The following is a 25,248-nucleotide window of genomic DNA, read 5'->3' as shown; positions in this document are numbered from 1 at the left end:
GCAACTAGTTTCATGCAGAAACAAAGTCTGCGCAATACTACCAATAAAATCAATATAGCACAGTAGCTGTTCAGTTTTAGATACAAAGAATAAATAACCTAAATACAAAACACTAAAATATTAGAAACACGCATTTAATCATTCTTCACAGGCATCCAAACATCACGAAATATAATCCTCAGCATGCCTAACTGTTGTGCAACACCGCTTACAGGTTGCAGCCACTCAAACTGACCAGTTATCTGCATATTTTACCTCAGACCATGGAAAGTCTCTATATTCAGACCCACCTTTCATACAGTTCAATTATGACAAAAGAAAGATCCCAAAACTATCCTTGTACCTTTAAAAATCAAGAATCCTGAGCTTGGTAGTAAGAGCATAACCTTGTATCTTCATAAAACCAATCAACAGAAAAGACTTAATGTCCTGCTAACCAAAATACCCTCCCACCCCCCCCCCCCCCAAATAACCTAAATTAGGCAGTTGAACACAATGACCTTTTTAAATGAAGGGGTACAAATTCACATTTAATATAGTATACAATATAATCAATAATACAACAGCTACTTCAAGCTTTACAATGTACAATTTATTTTAATGGCTGAACTGTTCAGTGGTTTTAGGAGACAGATTATGTGCCAGTAAGATGTCATTTTTTCACATGGTTAAATGAAAATATAAAAGCTATTTGTCTCTTAACAAAAGACATCTTTGTTTAAGTACTCTTTTTTTGTTTGTTTTTGTTTTTTTGAAAAAGGCCACTGAAATGTACAAAATGGTCTGACATGATGGTGGTGGTATCAAATTAGATGCCCCTTCACATGGCAATAACAGTGCATATAAACATTAATATGAGTAATGGGTTAGGTTTGGAAATGATTTAATAACATTACTTTGGCTAGCACAACAGTTTCGGACAGCACTCAGATAAATACAGGTATGTGAAATGTAGTGAAAGCAATTATATTTAAGCAACTTTAATTATGGTGAACACTATCAAATGAAAACTGGAAAGAAAATTACTTTACAGTAGAAACCTTTTGTAAAGATAGGACTCCATAAAATGCGTAATATTTAAATTCTTGATACCACAAAGTTTGCAAATTTTAACACTATTCTGGAGTAGCCTACTTTGCATGAACAGACATTTGCAATAATGAAGTAAGTCAAGCATGCCATGTGGTAGTTTAAAAATCCAAACAGTACACTTATTGATATATACAACATCACTCAGTACCTGCTAAAATAAACGTGAAGATTACAGTATTCAACATCTTACTCTACAATTAAAAAAAAAACAACAACAAAAAAAACAAACAAAAACCCCAAAACAAACCCCAAACAATAAACATGACCAATGAAAGCGGAAAATAGGATTTGTGGAATTCTAATTCGAACTGACATTAAAGCATTTCATATAAGAAATAAATGCATATTGCACAAACAGTGAAAGCAAATGTTCCACCTAGGATTTCTGTTCTAGGTGGTTATACAACACAACACTATATCACTATACAAAGATGTAATTTAGAAGACGTGTCCTTTGCAAATGACGAAGCTGTGAAAACACTGTACAGGGGGCTGGGGGAAGTCTGGCACATGAATAGTTAGAAGGGAAAAAGACAGATCCAAACTTAAGATTTAAAACAACAACAAAAAATGGAATATAAGAAAATTGGAAGCTGTGGCACAACATCAAAAAAACTATGTTGAGTAACTGTCTTCTGTGAGAGCTGAAAGCTTTTGTTGATGCAAAAGTGTTTCTGTACAACTAAGGCTTACTGGTTAAATATCTGAGGCGTATCTGGCCTTGAACACTTTCCTTATGTATGTTGTAGCTGTAAACAAGATTTCTTAGTCATTTTCATCTTCTCAGCAGCTGCATTAACATGAAACAATGGTCTTGGTGCAAAAATGAAGCAAAACCAAACAACCAAAACCAAAAAAGAACCCCATAAAATAACCCATAGGTAAGAGGGCATTTGGCAGGATATGTGAAAATGACAGTCCTGAAGGATTCTTTCCCCATGAATCCACTGACTGCCAACCATGGTCCTCTGGGGTTACTAGTATGTGCAATATCATTACTTGCTGCTCTTCTTTTATTTGGAAAGTTTGCTTATAACTCTGATCAAGGCTCCGTTTTCATCTTTTAGCCTCTGGTTGTCTGCTTTCAGGTCTGGTAGCATCTGAAAGTCAAAAAAGAAGCCAAGGTTAACGGTAGAAAACCGAGAAATGAAACAAAGGGGTAAGATCTCGATACAACAGCCAACACTGTTCTCTAGGTATTTTAACAAATTGCTCTTTTGACAAAGGTTATACTTTCACCACAAACAAAAAGCAAGCTGTGTCAGTTAAATATATTCTCTGTGGCTAAATCGGATGGAACAGAAGGGCAGCATGAAAAAGTCAGTGATCTTTGTGAAGAAATTTGTAATTTGTTTAATAAAACACTCAATCAGGTACTCTAAAGGCAGTGAGATTCACTTTGGCATCAAGATTAAGATTCAGTCTATACTAGTACTATGTTCTACTACTATTAGAAGATGCCACCTTGGAAGTCCAACTAGGAAACAGCTTTCTGGTTTTCAACAAAATCTCAAATTTTTTTTATTGCTTGTAAACTATAAAGCACTTTGTATGTACATGTGTGTATGTAGCATGCACAATTTAATATCTGTTTTTGGGAAAATATAACACTTAAAAATAGTATCTTCAATAAAAAAGACCGAAATATGCACAACAAACAGGGTGAATGCTCTCTAGAATTGCTCAAAATAGATGAAGATGGAGAATATTCCACAGAAATTTTTCTTACAAGAACAAATTTGAGAAGAGGGTCGAAAAGAGAATAAACAAAATATCAAGAATTATTCATGGTATGGCGATAACAATGCCAGCTGTGAAAAGGCAATGGGGCTGGAGCCATATGATTTTCTTTTGGGGGAACAAGGCAAGGCAGAAACAAGGTAGACTTAGAAACACCAGAGTACTTCATCTTAGGGAAGTGTAAAAATGATCCTCACTGGCTCCCCAATGACAAACACCATTCTCACCACTGAGAAATTACACCTTCCCGAGATCTTATGTCTACTACATTATTCCACTAGATAACAGCAAAATACCGACCAAACTACCTACTAGGTCGAAATGCAAGAGTGTTATTCTGAATGGAGTTTTCAGGCAAACTTTGGGAGAAAAAAGGTTTGATTATAAGGAAAGACTTCTATATACTTTAACATAAAACAACTAAATAAAGTAAAGTTGTCATTAAGAAATGTAATTTTGTCAAAAACAGGCACAATACAGAGTCAGAAAAGGTCCAAATAAAAATTAATTTGGGGGGCATCTAGAGAGACTACAATAAGAGGGTTGGACTAGATGATCTCTAGGGTTCCCTTCAGTTTTAAATCCTGTAACTATGACTTATCAATTTAAACTTATTAACATATTACAATTGTGGATGTCTCTGATCAACTTAAAACACACACTTAAGACTGTTAAAAGGACACTATAAAAGATAACTGTGAAATTAAAAACCAAAAACCTCAAACCTAGCAGCCTCAAACACCTATCAAGAGTAATTCAGGAGTACATATTTATACAACAAATAAAAATCTTTAATTTGATTCTTAAACCATTCCCTGACTAATGTGACTGCATGAATGTGACTGTTTTAATGTGACTGCAGCTTATCAGTTGCCATGTATAATTAGTGAACACTCTAAAAACTCCAAGAAGCAGCATGCATAATTAAAACAGTTACATGACAGTCTTTAGACACACAGGCATTAATTGTAAAAGCAGGCCCAGCACACTAATACTAGAACAAAAAACACCTGCCTGGCTCTACCAAGAAGAAATGAAGCAAATACAAATTACAACTTGACAGCCTGTAGTTGCCTACAGGACCCTGATCGCTTGGCTACCACTCTGGTCAAGGCCCTATTCTCAGTCACCAGTCGCTCATGTAACTGTCTCAGAGTCTGAATCTGCTTTATTTGATGTAGGTTCTGCAGGAATCAGAACACAAAGAAAAATGAATGAGAATAGAAGGGGAAGAAACAGCACAGCGGGTACAAAGAAAGTATAGGTGAGGAATAAAAAAAATTAGTCTTGGAAATAAGTCTTGCCAAGATCTATAGAAAGGAGACACATTCTTAAAGTATACTTCAGAAAAGCAAATGATTAGTCACTTATAAAACCCTTCAGTCTACAATGACAAAGCATCTTGTTTCTGAAATTCTTTTTCTGTTTTAAATTTTATTACACAGAATATATACTGTATTTGGAAGTTAAAACTAAAAGCACCAAATTCACCAATTTTAAAATGAAGGCTAAGCACACCTCTCTAGTACCTCCTGCAGTAATTTAAACTACACTAGCATTTTATTCCTAATTATTCCCGCAGGTAATGCATGGTCCTTAATCCACCTTTCTGGTGCTTCTCTTTTAAAAAAGTGGCACATCCTTTCTTGTATTTCTACTGATCTCTCCCCCCAACCCCCCTTTTATTCCATTACAAACTTAAAAACTCAAAGAAAAAAACAGGTTAGAGATTTTCTCCCTAAAGGTATACATAGCTAAGTAACTTTTCCTAGGTTAAATATATGAGAAATTCTCAGCTAATGAAGTATATTTTTTGAGAATAAAGAAGTCAATGTTACATTTAACACTTAGGAATAATTTCTATACCTCGAAATGTAGAACAATTTCTAACTTACCAATGCTACTGGAGAATAGATTTATGGCTAACCCATGGAAAATTTCCAAACCTTATGTGACCTTTATTTTCAACACCCATAGTTCACAAGGACTGTGAAACGATAAACTTAATGACTGAGTTTTACTTTCTTGTTCAGTTTATTTCTGTGGTAAAAATGCCATTTAGTGGTCTGGTCCAAACTAAGAGGCAGTAGGAAAGACAAAGGAAGGCATGAGCAATCTAGAATCTGAACCACCAGTTTAATGTTGTTACTCCAATGATGATATACCCTCAACTTGAACTCATTTTAAGTGGCATAGTTTACTTACTTTGAGTTCTTCTTCCATTTCAGATATTCTTCTTTCTAGAGCTCTTCGTTCCTAGGATTGAGTAATATGCTAATATTAGTAATGACAAAGTAATCACATTTTTAAAGCTTTTATATATGCACTGTGAAAGAGTGATACAAGATTTAAAAAAAAATCAGGAGCAGTAGAGACAGAAGATGTGATGCAGGTGATGTGTAGAAAGCTTTCTAAAGTTTGAAAAAACTCAAAATTAAGACCTGTTTTTAATATATTTCTATTAAGAGAGAATCTTTTCACTAAAGGGTTTGAAATGCTGATAGATACAATGCTTCATACCAAGTTTATTTAAGCTGTACAGGTAAACCACTTTAGGTAAAACTATAGAACAGATTATACCACTCCAAAGATGAAGAAATTCATATGGAAGTTGAAAAAAAAAACACCCCAAGCCCGCATAATGCACACACACAAAAAAAATCCCAATCAATTATACTAAAGTGGTATAAGCAAAAAAGCAGACAAGCAAATGTGAATAAAATGTATGCTAAACGTGGAAAATCGGAGAGGTCTACGCTATTCTTATCTTCAGCCCAATTATTTTTCCAAAGTGATAACAGATTACAGAGGCTTACTTCTGAGTGGATTTCTTTGTGTAGCATTAACGCAGTGAATCTAACTTAAAAGCAGCTGCAGTATTTGTTATCTTTTTTCAAAGAGTGATATGCGCAAGCAGCATACGGCATATTATGGCAGTGTGGTTTGGTTTTGAATTAGCACACTGAGGTGTTATGCGAAAAGCAAGCAGCAGTAACTGATGTGCCGTAAAACTTTGGTTAGGTCATACCGCCCAGAAGATACTGACTCTTGCCGGTCACCTTTCAGATATAAACCATTTGAATTTAGTTTAATCATACTGAAGCTCTTTTTATGACAACCTTTTCCCAATTAGTAACTACTGTCAATCTTTATTTAGTAAAAGCGTTTATTTACTGCCATTGTTAATGTCTTCATGATTTTATTCAACTGATTTTTAAAACGTACTTCAGCAGTCTACAAACATTCTTAAAAGCAACTTCTTATTCCAGTATTGGATATGCTCAAGAAACATCACACACATTAAAACTTTACAAGCTACAAATTGTATTAATATCACCAGTTCCCGGTAAAGAAGCCCATCATCTCTTTGCATTTATCTAGGTATTTAAAAAATGGTAAAAGCCCTTAGAGACGGGGATCGGAAACTTTTTGTGTGTGTCATGGATGCCTGCCTTGGGATGTCTGGTGAAGCCTATGGACTCCTCGGAATATTGCTTTCTAAACATAAAACAGAAAATACTTAGATTACAAAGGAAGCTGATTAGAGTGAAATATCAATCATAATTAGAATAGCCCTGCCCTAGATGAAGCTTTCTGTGGAAGAGGTGGACCCTTTATGAAGGTCAAAGGGAAGAATCCATCATAAGTCATGATTGGGTTCTGACTTGTACTGGAGGAAACACTGATCATATCAGAGAGCTAACGAAATAAGCTAACGAATAATGAAACGACAAAGTGAATTAATGAGACTTCCAGAAGACTGGTCAAGCTTGACAAGTACAGCAGAAAACTCCCCAGTTAAGAATTAGAAACCCTGGCCTTGCCTCCCTCTACCTAGGTAGCTTTGGGCAAGTGACATCCCCATTTTAGGCCTCAGTTTATCCTTCTCTATGAACTGAGACAGATGGACAAGATGATTCTGAATATCTAATGAGTGAACTTAAAATTTTATTTTATTTTTAACAACTTTAAAATATACTATTTTATTTTCCCCCAATTACAAATAAAAACAATTTTGTAACATTAGCTTCTTTTTAATTAAAAGTTTTGAGTTCCAAATTCTAACTTTCCCTCCCTCCCTTGTCTGTCCCTGAGATAGTAAGTAATCTGATATAGGTTATACATGAGCAATCATGTAAAATTTTCCCAATTAGAACTTGACATTTTATAGATCATTTGTAGTAGGAGGCCAGGATATGAAGGAGATCTGAGTTAGTGTCACAATGCGAATTTGTGTCTGTGTGACTGGTATAAAAAGAAATAAGTTTTGCATTATTTGTTATCCTGAGATATCCATATGCCTTTTTTCTCATCTTGTCCAGCACTGACAAATGTATAATAGATGGTCATATTAGAACTGTGTTTCAGAGATAAATAAAACTTAATGTTAGTTAAAATATTGAAAGGATACAAAACGGATATTAAGCATTAATAAGAAATTTCTATTTTCTTAGAAATTTGAAGTTATAATCTAATAACATGGAAAGCTAAACTGTTCAAGTAATGCTTTTTTTCACTAAGTACCCTGATGAAAGGTTGTGTCTCCAACTTATTTTGAATTATTTTTAAAAATTAGAATGGCTATTAAAAATTAAAAATCTAATATAACTGATTAATACACAGGAGGCAATTTTGCATATGAAATACATTAAAACACTATCTTTACTCTTTTCTGTTTTTATAATTTTGTTTCTACAATAGGGAGAAAAATTTCCAGATTCACTCTTCTTGGCTACTGAATCTATAAAATCAAGAGAACACAGATGCTATAGCTGAAGAATAATTATATTTTACAATTAAAAAAATAATTCCCATTTATATTTATGAAAATTAACATAAAGTAGTCATAATGGAAGATTTAAAGGCTGTTTCCCCCAAAGCACATAGTTTAAGGGAACAGACTTTGAGAGTAAAGAATGAGCTTTTATTTTGAAGATAGCAAAACTACATTAAATTGGGTATATCTTTTAAGCATATTACTCTATATAATACATGGTACGAGATAACAGCATTTTAAAAAATTTTCAATCCACTAAGGACATTCTGGAATCGAGGAAAACTTCTTTAAAAAACAAACACAGCATCACTTAGCTTTTATAGTATTTTACACTATAAATTACTAAAGACTTTTAAAGGGTTAATAAACCTATAGGATTTATAAACTTCAAATTTAATACCATTGGTAGCCGAGGGGAAAAATAATTCTTATTTCAACAAAACATCTGAAGCTTACCCTTTTTTCCATTTCCAAAAGTGACCTGTCTGCGAATCTTTCTTGTCTCTGTAACATAAAGTTAATGTTATAAAAAGGAAACGGAAGAGGCAAACACTAAAGGGAAAAGCAGGATCATGCCTTTTCCCGAATCGCTATTAAAAAAAAAAAAAAGCACTGGGGCAGCTAGGTGGCGCAGTGAGTAGAGCACTGGCCCTGGAGTCAGGAGGACCTGAGTTCAAATCCAGCCTCAGACACTTGGCACACTTACTAGCTGTGTGACCTTGGGCAAGTCGCTTAACCCCAGTTGTCCTGCCTTCCCTCCTCCTCAAAGAAAACAAAAAGAAAGCACTACTGCAAATCAAGCACATTATATGAAAAAGCTTAAAACAAGTAAAAAAAAAAATCAACCCAGCATACTTATTCAAACGACATGAGGAGAAAGAAAGTGACCAAGGATAATAAAACCTCTTCCCTCTCATAACTTCTGTTGCTATTTCTTTTGTTCACTTTTGGGTGTAGTAATAGCTAATAACAGCTAACATTTATTTATATGGTGTTTACTAGGTGCTAGGTACTTTACAAATATCTCATTTCACCGTCCTAACAAGCCTGTGTAGAGAGCAGGGTCTGAATAAAGAATTAGCCAAGAAGAAAAACAAGGTTAGTAAGGAAATACCAAAAAGTACAATGAAACCAGTTGGAAGAGGAATGGTACCAAACTCGCACATTTGAATCTGGCCCACAGTTGACATCTCCAGTCCTAAGGACTCACATTATGCTTCCAGAGGCTTATTACTCAGTTCCTAGGACCCTGTCTCCAACAACACTGAGAGCTTTTAGTTTTAGAAACAATTTAGTCATAAAGAAAATTTCTCAAGACTATAAATACTGCCACTACTAAAATTCCCTACTAAATGCAAATAAGTGTAGTGTTGTGCTCATATAAGGTCCTTGCTTAATAAATACTGACTGAACTGTTTTATTTTCATGTGGAAGTCCAAGAAAATATCTAAATTGCCATAGATGGTATAGTGTTGCTTCCTAAAGATATTCACAAGATTTAAGAACTTTTGTAATTTTAACTACTATGTACGCTCCTCGTTATTCCTTTCATTATTTAACCCAGACGCATCTGAGGCACGGTTACACATATTCATGAGTTTGCAATGGGAATATTGTGCTTCTCCAGGCTGAAATTGGGGAAAAGGAAGAGGGGTAAAGGAAAGACCAATAACAAATATGAAAAGGAAGAAATGGCAAAAAACCAAGAATGAGGAAAAAAGGAACACGAAGAATTCAATGGAGAGAACACCAGCATTAATTAAAATTTAATTGATCAGTGAATCAACATTCATTCGATTGCCTCATTTTCCTCTGGCTGCTCTACTTGGGGCTTCTCAGGAAGCTCATTACTGGGATACTCTCATTATTTTGTCAGATCTCACCAGCCTTGGTACTTCATCTCATCACAACCCCTCAGTTTCTAAGACTGGAAGGTGGGGCCATGAATTCCAAATCTCCTAGTAAGAAGAGAATTCAGCTTAGACATCTTCAATCTCTAACCCGGCAGCTCTACTTTGGGACTGCTCTGACTGACTTCTTTACTATTTTTCCCCTCCCCACTGTCCCCCCTTCACCTTCCTTTTGTGGGTTGACTTCCTCCATTAGATAGTAAGCTCTTTGAGGGCAGGGAGTTTTTTTGCCTGGCACATAGTAGGTGCTTAATTAACACATACTGTGTTAATTGTTGGATAAATGACTACTGGATTGAACCAGTGGGGTTTAAAAACTCAGATGTATAACAAGGTAGAGACAGGTTCTACTTATGAAAACCTAACAGTCTAGGGAGGTAAAGAGTTCCAACTGTCACAGTGCCTTGTCCCTATTACAGACACTCAGATACACCAAAAGTTTACAACAAATGGGCTATTTTTGGGAAGTAGAATTTTAAATTTCTCTAAAAATATACAATTCCAAATGAGATACCAGGTTAACTGTCAGTCCTCCATTAATAATAGTGCAGATATAGGGTGTTTTAAACCCTTCAAATTTTGAAGTTTTAAAAAGAAAGAACAGCTAAAGCAGGGGTTAAGTTGTTTGGGGTTATGGAACCCTCTGGCAGTGTAGTGAACTTTTATAGCAATCTCTGGAGCTCTTCTAAGAATAATGTTTTTAAATGCATAAGATAAAATACACAGTAAGATTACAAAGGAAGTAGAGTGAAATAATTATCAAAATATTTAAAATAACCTTCCTCCCTCATGTTCATGGACTCCCACGTTAAGAACCTCTAATATACCGGATATTTAATAAATGTTTGTAATCAAATTTTACCTCCAATAAGCTTTGCTAGAAACCAAAAAAGCAGAATTCAGTAAAGAACTGTTTAAAAAACAAAACACATACAACTTTGCATAATGTTACTTAAAAGGAAATTTTAGTCATGAAATTTAAAAAATATTGCTAATGACTAGTTATAATTTGTAAGGAGACAGATTTTTCAATACACATTTTTCAATAGTTTAATAGCTTAAAGAAAAAAATACCCATATTGTGAGAGGATAGACTGGCCAATCTCATTTACTGCAGCAAGAGGCAAATGTGGCACTTCTGTATTATTGCTGTTTTCTAACTTTTTACCAAAAAAGGAATCTACTGCATCAAGATCCCTCAGAACAATTGCTGGAGACAATCCCAATTCTATTTTTTAGACTGCCTGAATGAAAAACATGATATTCATATTTTCTACTAGAGATGAAAAAGAAGAACGAACAAACCTGGGTGGCCTTTTCCAACTGCAGTTTAAGCTCTGTCAGTTCCATATTTGTATCATGTAGCTGTGTTTTCAGTTTTTCATTTTCAGCTAGAATTTGTTCATAAAGCTAGGACAAAAGATGGGGTAGAATTAGAGAAAAACTGCTCTATTACTGGTGTCTAAACATTAGGATTTCATCCCAATAACTGTTCTCCTATACTAAAGGAAAATTTAATATGATGTGTTTACTATAAAAGTTTAACGCCTGAAATTACCTATGTTTGTACCTTGAGGCTGAAAATAATTCTCACATCAAATTATCCATATAAAAATTCTATGTTAGTATTATTTCTGTTTCCATGAATAGAAGAAAAACTTTTCTGAGGAGCTGGTAGATATGTCATCTATAAAATAGGGACAGAAAAATATTAAACCCTTTATAAGGTTGTTGAGAGGAAAATATTTTGTAAATTTTGGTATGGACCCCTGTAATTTCATTAGTATTAGGAATTCATAGTGAGAAACAAACACCTTTTACAAATGCCCAGTGGTAGTTCTACTTTAAATGTGTATTTTGAGAGAATTGCCCAGGGCACCGAGAAGTTAATGATTTATCACGGGTTAACACCCCCCCCCCCCCCAGCCCAAGATTCTATGTCTAATGTAGGACTTGAATCTTGAATTCAGGCCTTCTTGACTCCTAGTTTGGCTATTTGTGCACTTAGACACACTGCTGTGTAAGTTCTCAAGTGCTAGAGAAATGTGAACTTCTTTACTGGTAACAGACTGAATTTGGATAGATCTCTGTACCTGGATGAGGCACCTAAAGCTTCTGCCTTATGTTACTAGTTATCTGGACAACGGCTCTCTTGCTAGCTATAACCTCCTAGCGGGAGGAATCATATCTTTGAAAAAAAAAAAAACCTTGAATGCCATCTTACACAAATGCACCTTCAGTAAATATTTGTTACAGTTTGTTTAAGCTTACTGAGGACACAATATTAGAAACCCTAATGTAGTTGTGGGGAAGCTAGGCGGCTCAGTGGATAGAGGTCCGGGCCTGGAAGCAGGACTCATCTTCCCAAGTACAAATTCAGCCTGAGATACTTACTTACATACTTAGCTATGTGGCCCTGGGAAAGTCACTTCACCCTGTTTGCCCCGGTTTCCTCATCTGTAAAATGAGCCGGAGAAGGAAATGGCAAACTACTCTGCTATCTTGGCCAAGAAAACCCCAAAAGGGTCATGAAGAGTTGGACAGGACTGAAAATGTAGCTAACCTCTGTGGACAATACCGCTAGCAGGCTGAGGGGAAATCTCTACTCACCAAAATAGTCAAGTTCTCAGTTCCTTCATAGTTGGTTTAGAATCCTAGAGACTATTGCTCAGAATTATCCCTTTCTGTGGACCACCCCCAAATTCCTTTACTACCTTTTCCTCTGCACCATTCTTGTTCTGAGTTTCTCAGTTCCTTGTCTCTTAAATTCCCTGGAAAAATCTAATACAATCCTTCATTAGTTGTCTCATCCTGACAAAGACCTAAGGTCTGCTTACGGCCCACACGATATAATCACAAGTCAGTTTGTCTTTGCCTTCTCACACCACCTACCCGTTTCAGGTGGTACTGAAGCTATCGGGGTTAAGTACCAGAAACCCTGGTCCTGTCATTGCTACATCCATTATAAATAGGCATTTTTTATTAGAAGGTGTTTTTTAAATTTGTGATTTTTGAGGAATAATATCAAAAGAGAAGAATCTTGATAGCAAAAGATGATGACTTTACTTAAAAGATCAGACAGGCCAAATACCTTTTTGAAGTCAGTTGAATCTTCTCTTTCTAGTCTGCTAGAGTAAAGTTTTCTTTCTTCCAAGTAACTGTAAGACCCAGATCGACTCAGCAAGGAATCACAACGCTCGGTGGATGATGTGGAACCTGTGTCATGTCTTCAGAAGAAAAATATACTGATAAGTTAAAATTATAATGTCTACTGCTGAGGTTATTATATAAAGATGTATTTAATTCAAATATATTCATCAACAAGATCTGCTAGATGTAAACAAACTTAGCAAACCATGATAGCACAGAATATTCTAAAATGCCTAAATTAAATCTGTTGACTCTGAGCTATTAAAGTCATGGCCTCAATACAGAAATTAGTGTTTTTGAAAATTATAGTACTTCAAACAACCAATAAAACCAATATCTGCATTTTTAAAACAAAGTTTCAAAACATAAAAATTAAGGAGTAAAATATTCAACCACATATAGCATGTGCATCTTGAGGAAGAACGCCTCTTAAATAATATTTTTTATCATCCTATTTTGAATTCTGGTTATTTTTTAGATGAACTTTCTGGGCCAATCCAAACAAGTTAACAGCATCAAGATCTGTATTTGAGTTCAATCTTTGTCTTACAGAGTTTTGGCAAGCACTAAGATCTGTTTAGGCAACTGTAAGTAAACTGTGTGAATAGAACAGTTTATTTCTTTTGGAATGTGGTTTAGACTAGAGGTGTAGGAGACTTTATAGAATAATTAGGTCAATCCCCTCATTTTGTAGATGAAGAACTGAAAGAGGTTAAGTGATTTGTCCAAAGCTACAGATCTAGTTGATTGCAAAACCAGGACTACGTAGAACCCAAGTCTCTAAGCATGAAGCAGTAATAGTTATGAATACCAGTCAGTAAAGCACTGTGATAAGTGCTCAGGATATAAAGAGGCAAAAACAGTTCTTGTCCTCAAAGAATTCGAGCGTGCTGCTCATGTGCATGCACACACATACACACACACACACGCGTGTGCGCGCGTGAAAATAACCTCAGAGAGAAAAGCACTAGCAGCTTGGGAAAAGTGGCTTAACTTTTTTTGTGTCATGGACTCCTTGTCAAATCTATGGACTTCTCAGAATGTTTTTAAATGTATAAAATAAAACCTATGGAATAACCAAGGAAAACATTAATAATATAATACAGTAATTAAAAAAGGGGACTGGAAAGGGCCTCCTGCAGAAGGTGACATCTGAGCCATATGTTAAAGGAAGATGACAGGTAGAGGTGAAGAAGGAATGGAGGTATAGGGACAACCACTAAAAAAGCACAATGTCAAGATCCAGAGTGTCATGAGCATAAACCAGTAATGAGGCAGGTGTCATTGGATTGTAAAGTAAAGGTAAGAGCATTAAAGTATAAGAAGACTGGAAATATAAAACAGGGCAAGGGTGTGAAGGGCTTTACAATATGCTAAGGAGGGGATTTTATATTGACTCAGGAGGGAAACACTGGCGGTAGTAGGGAGGAGAAATGTGGTCAGGCCCATGTTTTAGGAAAATCACTCTGGCAGCTGAGTGGAGGATGTATTGGAACATGAAGAGCCATGAGACAGGAAGACTAATTAGAAGTCTAGGATGGTAGTTGTTTGAGTGGAGAGGAGGGGACAGGATGGGAAAAATGTTGTGAATACAGAAATGACAAGATATGACAATGGATTATATATGTGAAGTAAATTTTAGTCGAGGAATGACATCAAGGTTGTGAGCCTGGGCAACTGGAAGGATGGCGGTATTATTGACAGTAATAGGAAAGTTTTAGAAGAAGAGCAAGTTGGGGGCTGGGATGGGGAGCAATGAGTTCTAATATGAATATGGCAATTTTTGAGATGATTATGGGCTCTCCAATTAAAGATGTCCAAAAGGCAGCTGGTAACACAGGACTGGGCTCTGGAGACAGACTTGGGCTGAATATATAGATCTGCTAATCATCTGCACAGATATGATAGAACCCATGGGAGTTGATGAGTTCATCCAGTGAGATAGTATAGAGAGAAAAGATGGAAGGCCTAAGATAGAGGTCCCCCCCTTGGGGGACATCCACAACTGGGGACATAATATGTATGATGAGCCTACAAAGGTTAGTGAGCATGATATGAAAGTCCAGCAAAGGAGATGGAAAAGGAACATGGAGAGAGAACTAGAAGAGAGTAATATAAACCTAGAGAAGTCATACAGGAAGAGAAAATGATCAACAGTGTCAAAAGCCACAGGGGTGGGGATGGCGGTAAGCCATAAAATAAGAATTGAGAAAAGGCCACTGGGTTTGGCAATTATAAGTTCACCCACAACTCTGAAGTGGAAAATTTCAGATGAAGAAGTTAGAAGCCAGAAAACAGAGGGTTAGGTTAAGAAAAGACTGGGAGAAGAGGAAGAGAAGACATCTACTTAGTCTAGATAGATTTCTTAAGTAGTTTAGCTGAGACGAAGAGAATATTTAGAACAATATTTCATGGGAGGATTTTGTTTGTGTGCTTGTTTTGGGTTTGAAAGAATGAGGGAGATGTGATCAGCTGGAAAGGACAGCAGACAGGGAGTGATTAGAAGAGCAAGTCAGGATGATGGTGGTTTTGATAATAAAGGCAATCTGCTGCAGTAGGTAAGAAGAAATAGAATTACAGATGCAAATAGGCTAGCTAGGGGGCACAGTGGATAGAGTACCACCAGGCCTGGAGGCAGGAAGACCTGAGTTCAAATCTAGCCTCAGATACTTACTAGCTGTGTGACCTTGGGCAAGTCACTTAACCCTGTTTGTCTCAGCTTTCTCATCTGCAAAATGAGAAGAAAGGAGAAGGAAATAAAAGGAGAAGGAAATGGCAAACCACTTCAGTATCTTTGCCAAGAAAATCCCAACTGGGGTCATAGTTAGAGATGACTTAAATGACCGATCAAGAACAACAGAGAGGTTGGCCTTGGTCAGGAGAAATATCATTTCTTTACAGACAGTTCTTGCTTTACATAAATTCACCTCACTGTAAATCTGACTTGCAGCAGTGCTGCTGCAGCCCCAGCCTAGGGATCCTCCCCTCCAGGCACTGAAGCCAGTCTGCAGAGCCACAGTGGGCTCGAGGCCCCAAGAAGCCCCAAGAGGGGTGGGTGAGGTCTGTGGAACCCTTATCATATGCAAGAACTGGCTCAATAAAGAAGTGAAAAAAAAACAACACAGGGATAACACGGGAAGATCTCTGGTTGATGTTAGATGAGGACAGGAGGAGAGGAGCACTCAGCAAATGGCTTCAATTTCTTCAGTGAGGTATGAGATGGGATTGGCTGAGAGGCTGAGGAGTGCTGTGAGAATTTGGAGGAGAAATAAGGTTTGTAACAGCCATTGTACAGAGTAGGATCGTGAAGCAATAAGGGAAGAGTAAGATGATTATCTTCGTGCAGTGAGGCCCCAGTTGGGATTAGATAACAAAAATTTATAGCTAATCTAATCGGCACAATTTCGTAATGTTTTTCCTTCTGTTCAGTTCAGCAGTATGTGAAGGATACAGAGTATCCTTCAGGAATAATCTATAGTTTAGCAAGGTGTGATAAACAATAGGGCAAGGGCCAAAGCATTTCCTAACGGATAGTATTGAAATAATTCAACAAAAGTCAAAGAGAGAGAAGGAAGGGAGGTTGATGGTGCCAGTACAAGATTGATTTCCTAGAAAAGGTAAGGAGTAGAGAGAATGGAGGTCAGGATGAGGATGAAGAACAGGGCTGGGATCATAAGACACAGGGAAAAATGAGCTGAAAAATGATTATGATCACATGAAGTAATTTTGGAATTCACAAACAGAAATAGAACACTTGCAGGAGACCGTAAGATCAAGTCTTTCTGTGTAGCAGAGGTAAGTAGAAAAATAGGTCACTGGAATTGCGTAATAAAGCTAAACACTTTCAAAGTGCCTCCCCAACTGTTTTCTTTTTGTCTTTAACCCCATGACATATCATGAGAAACCATAACTCACATTTAGATAGCATTTTAAAAGGAGACAAAAACAAGTAACCAGTGTATCACAAAATAATTAGTCTCTTATGACTGCTGGCCAAAATGGTACCTGGAAAAGAAGTAGATAGCCAAAGTCCTATATTTATACAATGGCATATACCTAAAATTTGTATCAGATCAAATATTGAGAAGTAACTATTTCCACCTCTGAACTGCATGCACAAAGTCAGCCCAGAGAAAAAGTGAAGGAGGCTGCCAGGAAAACCAGCCCCAAAACAGATGAACAAATCAGGTCTCAGAGAGCAGAGAAAACAGGAGCGGGAGGCTCCTCCAGAAAGATGCAGAGGTCAGAAAGCCCCACTATGCAGCAGTGGCAAGTGCCTTGGAAGCCCTGGGGAGTGGCAGTGACTAGAGCAGCAGGGAAGTACTCAAACAAGGATAGCCCAGATTCCTGGCCCCTTAAGTATCCAGCACTCCACCCTGAAAAGCCATCTGGAGCCCTGAAGATGGAGCACTCTGAACCTCACAGATCTAGGATGCAGCCTAAGTCCAGGAGGCAAAGGTCAGCTGAGGAACCCAGTGGAATTAAGGTGAGACTAAACACCCCACCCAATAATACAGTAGGAGTGGAACCTGGCCCTGCCTGGCCAGAGGCCCTAACTCAGGAACTAAAGGTAGAAAATACCTTTACTCCTTACAAAGGAGTGTAAAAGACTGAAAGATTGTAAAGAAAATAGCTCGGAAGAGAAAGGGATAAAACTTACCAAAGAAGCTGACTTCCTGAAAACTAGGGTAGACCAAACAGAAATCAATGAGACAACAAGAAACATTAGGCAAAATCAAAAGACCGAAAAGCTCAGTATGATCTTAGGGGAGAGGGAAGAGGAAAGAAAAACTTTTAATTGAAGAGAGGCTTTTCATTTCTGAGGAAAAGATCAGAGCCAAGCAGGACTTTTAAATGGAAACACAAGACTTAAGAGAAAACTAGAAAAGTAAATTTATTTGAGCAACTGGAATGCTGTAATTTTAACATTTTAATAGAATTTTAAAACCTTACTATATTCAAAGGGCATTGAGGAAATCAAGAAAAACAGAGGGCATGGAGGTGGACTGGTTCTGTTCTAAGGGTTTTAAGATGGAAAAGTGAAGGGAAGTAAAAGCAATGTAAAAATGTAGAAAGGGCCAAGGAAGAATGAAGTAAAATTTTCTCTCTCCTAATTAGTATGTATGTGATAAATACCACATAAACATGGAAGAAAAAGTTGGAAGAAGGGGCCTCAGATGAATTTTATTCTTCTGGTGTTGTGCTGTGCCTATGGAAATGCTCTTTTTTGTTAGCCTTTACGTTCAGCATGAAAAATAAAATATGAAATAGGGACTGATGGGCTACTTTACGGGAAGGCGGCTTAATAATATAATGCATCTATACATGAATCACTCTTGCTAACTACTTTCATACGTGTTACACTTTGATCTTTACAACCCTATGTAATACTGAAAATGTCATTGTCATTTTAAAGATGAGGAAACTGAAACTGAAAGAAAGAACTTGCTTAAAGTCACATAGCTAGCAGGTGGTAGTGTCAGGTCTTTTTTCTTTTTGGTTTGGTGATTATTTTTGAATAATCTATTTTTGTATCAAAATAAAAATAAAATAAAATAAATAAAATGAAAAACAATTAGCCTCTTACCCAAGAGGGAGATCTGGCGTGAGCTTGATTTCTTCTAATCCAGGGTTAATGAATACCAGATATTGATCAGAAAATACAAATTCTCCCCTTCAGAGCAGTCTTTTAACTTTCAAGGTTTAAAAATAAAGAGCTGCTAGAGCAGTGGATCAATGCCAATGGCTGATTTTTATCTTTAGGTTAAAAAAATATATATCCCTCTGTCTGGCTGTTAAAGCCCTTCATAGCCTGGTACCTTCCTGTCTCTCTTAGTCTTCTTTCACTCTACTCCCCTCCCCTTATCTGCTATATACATGGGCCTTCTTGTACTACTTTGTATATTTTCACTGGCTGCCACCCATGACTAGAATTCTCTCCCTCTTCATCTTATTTCCTGGCTTCCTTCAAGTGCCAGCTAAAATCCTACCTTCTACAAGGAATCTTTTCCGAACCCATTTAATGCAAGTGCGTTCTGTTTATGATTTCCAATTTAACCTGTATATACCATGTTTGTACAGAGCTTTTTGCTTATTTCCTCCCCTTTGAAGACTGAAATCCCTGGAGAAGGGACTGTCTTTCTTTGTAACTCCAGGGCTTAGCAAATAACTAGCACAAAGTTAGCCATTTAATAAATGCTTGTTAACTTGACTTGCATCCCCTTTGGAAGCCTGATAAAACTTATTGATTCTTTGTAACTTTATTTAGGTTTTTTGGAAGGGCAATTGGGGTTAAGTGACTTGCTCAAGGTCACACAGCCAGTACATGTGTCAAGTGGATCCTTTGTAACCTTAAATAACTTAATAAAAAGTTAAATTTCGCAGGTTATTGAAAATATGCTCCCCCCTTCAGGTTCATGGACCTTATATACTTAGAGAGGGTTTTAGATCCTGATGCCTAGTTGGACAGAAAAGGAGAAAGAATAGATTTTCCTTTCTTTTTTTGGACACAGGGCAAACGGTCTCCAAAAATCATTTTTCAAAAGGAAAACACAAACCTATGTTCACGAAAGACTTCTTGCTCTGGAGATAAGAACGTCCTATCTATGTCACTGAAGAGCAAAAAGTGTTCATCCTTAGCCATCTGCTGGTAAACGCAAGTTGAGATTTTTATATTACCCTCAGAAAAAGATTTAAAAATATACAAATATGCACCAGACAGGAAAATAAAGTAGGGAAAACTAGGACAGAATTTCTCCTGAATTGAGAAGAGGTAAACTATTCACATTGTATTGTTGAAAATAGCTAAGTCATTCACAGTTGATCATCGTATAATATTGCTGTCACTATGTACAATGTTCTCCTGGTTCTGCTCATTTCATTTTGCATCAGTTCATGTAAGTCTTTCTAGGTTTTTCTGAGAGCATGTTGCTTGTCATTTCTTACAGCACAATAGGATTGGGAGCTATGTTCTTGTGACAGAATCACACAGATGCTGATGAATAATGATGCTTTGAAAGAAAATAATCACACTGTGTCCCATACCTGCACTATGCAATTGATATATTCAGTTCAGAGCAGTCAGAGCTTTAGTTTTCTAATATTTAGTGAGTCTTGCTAGGGACAATATATAGAAATATACAAAACATTTAAAGTTTTAACCTTAGATGTAAATACTCTGGCATAAATCTCGTAGTCCCTTATTCTTTGATGATTATCATTTAATCCTCTTTGGCACACATTCCATTCATTCCTACAGTTTCTGGCAAGTGTAGAACAGTCTTTTATTATACAATTTCTTTTGCTTTGTATTTGAAGGTCTTTTCCTGGGAGCTCGCAGAACTTTTTTCTTAAGTGAATTGCTAAATTTAACTACTATGTGTCTTGGAGTTTGCAGCCTTGTTTTTTTTTCCCCTGGAGGTGATCTATACATTCTTTAAATGCCTTTTCAATTTCTATGTTTAGAAGCTGTGCAATTCTTATATATTATTTCCTGAATTTATGGCATTAAAGTTTTTTGTCTTGTCATGTTCTGATGGGAGAATTATGATACTTAGGCTGTCTCTATCCATTTTGTCTTCGAGATCAGTATGTTTCTGCTTTGACAGAGAGCTTATTTTCCTTTAAAGTTATTGTATTTTTGCTTCTCTTTTAGATCATCTTTCACTTCTGTCTAATTGCATTCCCAATCTATTGCTCTCTCTTTTATTTGGTGACACTTGCCATTGCAGACTGATTTTTTATTCTGTCCACTATTTTTGTTGTGCAGGGCATAAACTTTGCTCTCACAACTCTCATTTCTCTTTTAAACCACTCAGTAACAGTGTATTGTGATTCCACGTTCTCTTCAAATTCTAAAGGGCCTTCTGTTGGATCATTTTTGTTTGTTTTGCAGATGTCTGAATTCATTTATAGATCTGGAGGCCACATTTCTTTTTTGCTTTTAGTTTCTCTTCCCTGTTGATTTATCTGTTTATGTTTGAGGACTCTGCATTGTCTTCTTCCTGAGAACTCCGATAATTTCAAACTTTCCCTCCCCTTATTTTCTCCTACCACTCACTTTCTGACTTGCTGATTCCCTTCCCTCTAATGGTGGTGTCCTTGGGGGCTGAATCTCAAAGCATCTCAGCATCCTCTCATACCAACTTAGGTCTCTGTCTCAAGTGACTTTAGGGTGGAAAAAACTGGTCCCAGCTCTCCCCACCTGCCCCACCTTGTGTCCTACTCCCTCCATTCCTCATTTCATTGGCCTGACAATGACAGTTCAGATAACTGCCATGCTGGTGCTATGTGGTTAATTTTTGTTCAGGTCTCTGAGGCTCTGGGAGGACTGAGGTGGGAGATAGGATGTCCTACCCCTTTCTTTCTGTTCCTAACTCTCCTGCAGAAATCTTTTATAGCAAAGAATGCAGCCTGCTGCACTGGCTATGGTCTGAGTGAACTTCCATAGCCTAAGAGTATGTGCTATAGAAGTGTGCTGGCTATCTGTCCTGGCCTGAGGAGGCTCCTGAAGCTTGGAGTCAGGATTCCCAAGGCACCAAAAACAGAAGAAAGAGACAGGATATGGGTTTTCTTTCAAGCCCCTTAATGGGATAGCTAGTGAAGCCTCACCACTGTCGCTTGGGGAGTGGGGGAGAATTGCTAAGTAAGCTTAATATAGATATTAATTGATTTTTTAAAATAACACTTTCTTGTAGATTCTGGTATCCTAAGTCATGAAGACAAGAGAGCAGCTTGTTTGTTATTGTCTTTGGTGCATAATTTCTATTTTGGAGAGGTCTGAGAGGTCAAGGAGATCACAGAAGATGCTTAGCCCTCTATCTAGTTTATCAAGTGACCCAGAAGTTTCTTTATTTAATTCTAAATATTAATTCAACTTCTTTGCTATGCTGTTAAAGAACATAACATGACACTGAAGAAGTCACTTCACTTCTCTGAGCCTCAGTTTCCTCAACTGTAAGCTGGACATTGTAGGATGATCAGGCTTCGAAGGGACCTTCCAGCTTTGTAGCTAGGATCTCAGTTGTTTGTCCCAGTTAATTTGTCATAGGAGGAGAAAACCTGTATTATTTAACATTATTGTGGAGAAAGGGCTCTAACCAACTATAATGCACCAGAGAAATGAGGTATTCTGTCAAGAAATCTTTGACATAAAAGTTTATGAATGGGGTCATTCTACTCTTTTAGAAGTCATGATCAAGTGGGATACTTTGGGGAATTTAACAAATGTATTTCTTTTTCACAATTCAATTATGCCAATTACATCTTAGCAATTCTAGGACATACTGGAACTTCTTTTTTTAAAAGTACAGGGGAATGACTTAATACATATATTTTTGACTAAACTGAGATGAGAGCAAGGGGAAGAAATAATAGTTTGCTCTTTTTTTAAAAAATGCTTTTCAGTGAGAGAAATATTATCAAACAGGGAAGTTCATCAAGAAAAAGCCTTGATGTTCAAACTTCCTTATAGTTTTTCAATTCAACCCATGAAAAGTTGAACATCTAATAAGTTTAAAAATATTAAATGTTTTATTAATATTAATAAATAGTCTACTAATTTTAGGAAAAGCTGCAATTAGTATAGTTTTTTTGTGCTGTTTGTAGTACAGACTTTCAAGCCTTCTGGACCTCTTATACAGTCAATCTAAAGTTTTTCAATATCTATTTTATGAGACTGGTGTACAAAAAGGCATGGACTTAAAACACTGCAAATTCAGGACCTGATCTTAATGAGAATTCTTCCCCCTCCTTCCCAAGGAAGGCTTGCAGTCTCTCATCTCCCCTGAGAAGGGGGGGGTTCACTGGGTCTCCTGTACCTGGCATGCAGGCCTGGACATCTAGAGGCTTCTAAGACCTGGTATTGCTCTAGGAGCCTGAGAGTCAGCCTAGTGTAGGAAACAGTGCATTTAACTAGGGGCCACAAACATGTGGTTTCAAGTTCTTCCTCTGACACTGGTTATTACCTTAACCTCCATGTCAAAGCAACTCACTGGACCATCAGTTGCAAAGAAGGTACCAACCTGAATTTCTTTAAGTGAGAGTTCATTGTGCCAATTAAGCCACAGTAACTCTCCCTATATATGTTTAAGACTTGGAGAATGATATAATCACCTGGAATACTAAATGGTTTGTAGTTATTATATTTTTACTAGTGGGGCTCTCCTCTGGATGATCTTCAGGAGACTAAGAACAGGATGAGAAAGCATGGATGAGCTGAAAGCTGAGCTTTTTAAGAGGAAATACATCGATGAGATAAAAGACCCACTGACATATTGAATTCTGGGACATCAGATGTTAAATAACTGGTTACAAAGACTATATACAATTTCCAAATCTGTTTCGACGGGAAAAGAAGGTCTACTTTACAATGATCCCTTTTATGATGCTACCCCAAGAAATGCACTACACCAACCACTAGGCATCTCTTCCATATGAAAATAAGCCATGGTGACTAAATGGACATTAGAGAACAATGAAGAATCATAAGTCTCAAAACAATCCAAGGTAGCAATCCCTTCAATGACCTCCTATATAACACATGTATAGTTGGGGTAACCAGAGGGAAACCAGAGGTTCTAGTGCTTCTTTTCTCAAATCATTTATAAGTAGGTCAAAGATATAATTTGATTTAGCATATATGTGAATAGGCCTTTAAAGAATAAGACTTCATTGTGAATGTAAAGGGTTCTTAATTAAAAAAAATTCTTGGGAAAGATATTACAGAATAAAATAATAATATTTCTATTCTGTTTGAGGTCATCAACTGTTATAAATTCAGGTTGGGCACTATTTTTAGCTGTCTCTCAATTTAACGGCATCCTTTCCAGATATTAATTTGTAATGACACAATGAGTCTTCAAGGCAAGTGGGAAAATGTATCCAGTTCCTTATACCTGGAATGCATACCCTCATCATCCTCATTTCTTGGAATTCTTGGTGTCACTCAAGCCTGAGTTCAGGTACTAATTACTGTGGGAAGCCTTTCCTGATTCTCTCATAGGGCTTTTTCTCACCTCAAATTATCTCATACTTTTGTTTTACATGTTGTAACTTCCAACCAAATGAAAGCTCCTTAAGGGAAGGGTCAGCTTTTTGTTTTTGTCTTTTTATTCCCAATACTTAGCACTTTGTCTAGAATATAGCACGTGATTAATAAATGCTTACTAAGCTGAAATGTATAGGTTATAGAAACATACATGGCCAATTTAGGGTTGTGTTCCAATATACTATACTTATATTAACTGACTTATTGTTGTGCCAAGCTAACAAAACTAGATAAAATAAAATCTATTTGGAGGAACAAAAGATATGGATTGTCAAGAAAACTAAAGAAGAAAAGTAGAAGGGAAGGGAGATCCAGCATTACCAAACCTACAAACTAGTGGTAATCTTCAAAATTATTTGGTGTTGGTTAAAAAACAGAAAATTAGCTCAGTTGAAGAGACCAGACAAGACATACAAATGAAATAATCATCCAGGGTTTCCTATACGAAAGGACAAAGAGTGCTAGGAAAGAATATTTTATTTGACAAGAACTACTGGAAACCTAGAAAGCGGTTTGACACAAAACAGGAATGGCTCAGGATCTTATAGTATATACCAGGGCTGTCCAATCTTAGGTTTTTATGGAAACAACAGACAATATATTTTGATTTGCCATTTTAGTGAGAGCTCTGTGAGTAGCTTGGCTTTGTTTACTAAAGCATTTATGTAAATTTCTATGCTCGTAGGTGGGCTGCAAAAACATAAATCACCCCGTGGGCCACATTTTAGACAGCCCTGGTATATACCAAAATAAGCTCTAACTGGTCTATAAAAAGCAATTTAAGTACAAAAGATCCTGTTATGGAAAAAATAAATAAATAAAAGAACAAAAGTTGATCCTTTTCACAACTTGGATCAGAGGAAAAAAAACAAAGAAGGATAGGAGATAACAAGAGAGAAAATAACTTACATTGTATAAAAAATTAAAAAGTATTTACATGAACAAAATCAAAGACAATAGAAGAACAATAGCTGGGGAAAAGGAAAACATTTTCACATCAAATTTCTGTGATAAAAGTCTGATATCTAAGCTATATGAGACCTGACACAAATATATGAGCTATTTCTTAATGAATCAAAGGATATAAACAATAATCAAAACAAGAAATACAAAACTATCAATAATCACATAAAAGAAATGCAAACTAAAACAACTCTAAAAGTTTAACCTAACATAGACCATATTGTCACTTGTGAGTTCTTTTTAGGATTTACCAGATATAGTAGGATATACTAGAAATTAACCAGTATAAAAAACAAGTCAACAATAATTAAAAAAAAAACCCAAAATAAAAACAATATAGCTTCAATAACTAAACATTACAGTATTGGTACAGTGGAACGTATGCATGATTTGGAGGCATGAGAGCTAGGTCTGAGCTGCTATTTATCATTTGTATGACCCTGGGGTGGGGGGGGAGTCACAACATCTTAGAACACCAAGAAACTCTCTTTTAAGATTCTAAACTACAGACAAGTTGCTGGCCTATACTGGAGAAGGGAATTTCCATCTAAAGAGCTCCTAACATGCCT

The 25,248-nt window shown here is 36.5% G+C and overlaps 1 protein-coding gene across 3 annotated transcripts in view; it reads right to left on the bottom strand.

Annotated features, from left to right (window-relative positions):
- Positions 1 to 570: 570 nt before the first annotated feature.
- PPP1R12A (protein phosphatase 1 regulatory subunit 12A) overlaps positions 571 to 25,248 on the bottom strand; it is a 174,026-nt gene continuing 149,348 nt past the window's right edge. For 2 of the 3 annotated variants that reach the window (XM_036759127.1, XM_036759128.1), the window contains exons 21-25: positions 12,611 to 12,746; positions 10,825 to 10,929; positions 8,066 to 8,113; positions 5,038 to 5,088; positions 571 to 2,192 (exon numbers count right to left, since the gene is read on the bottom strand). In XM_036759127.1, the coding sequence (XP_036615022.1) occupies positions 2,106 to 2,192; positions 5,038 to 5,088; positions 8,066 to 8,113; positions 10,825 to 10,929; positions 12,611 to 12,746 (427 nt within the window). In that variant the 3' untranslated portion in view covers positions 571 to 2,105. Of the gene's footprint in view, positions 2,193 to 3,846; positions 4,017 to 5,037; positions 5,089 to 8,065; positions 8,114 to 10,824; positions 10,930 to 12,610; positions 12,747 to 25,248 lie in introns of all 3 variants that reach the window. The other variant, XM_036759126.1, reaches the window with a different exon arrangement.

This window comes from Trichosurus vulpecula, chromosome 5, assembly GCF_011100635.1.
Source record: "Trichosurus vulpecula isolate mTriVul1 chromosome 5, mTriVul1.pri, whole genome shotgun sequence".
Taxonomy (NCBI): Eukaryota; Metazoa; Chordata; class Mammalia; order Diprotodontia; family Phalangeridae; genus Trichosurus; species Trichosurus vulpecula.
This window is presented reverse-complemented; position numbering and strand designations above follow the sequence as displayed.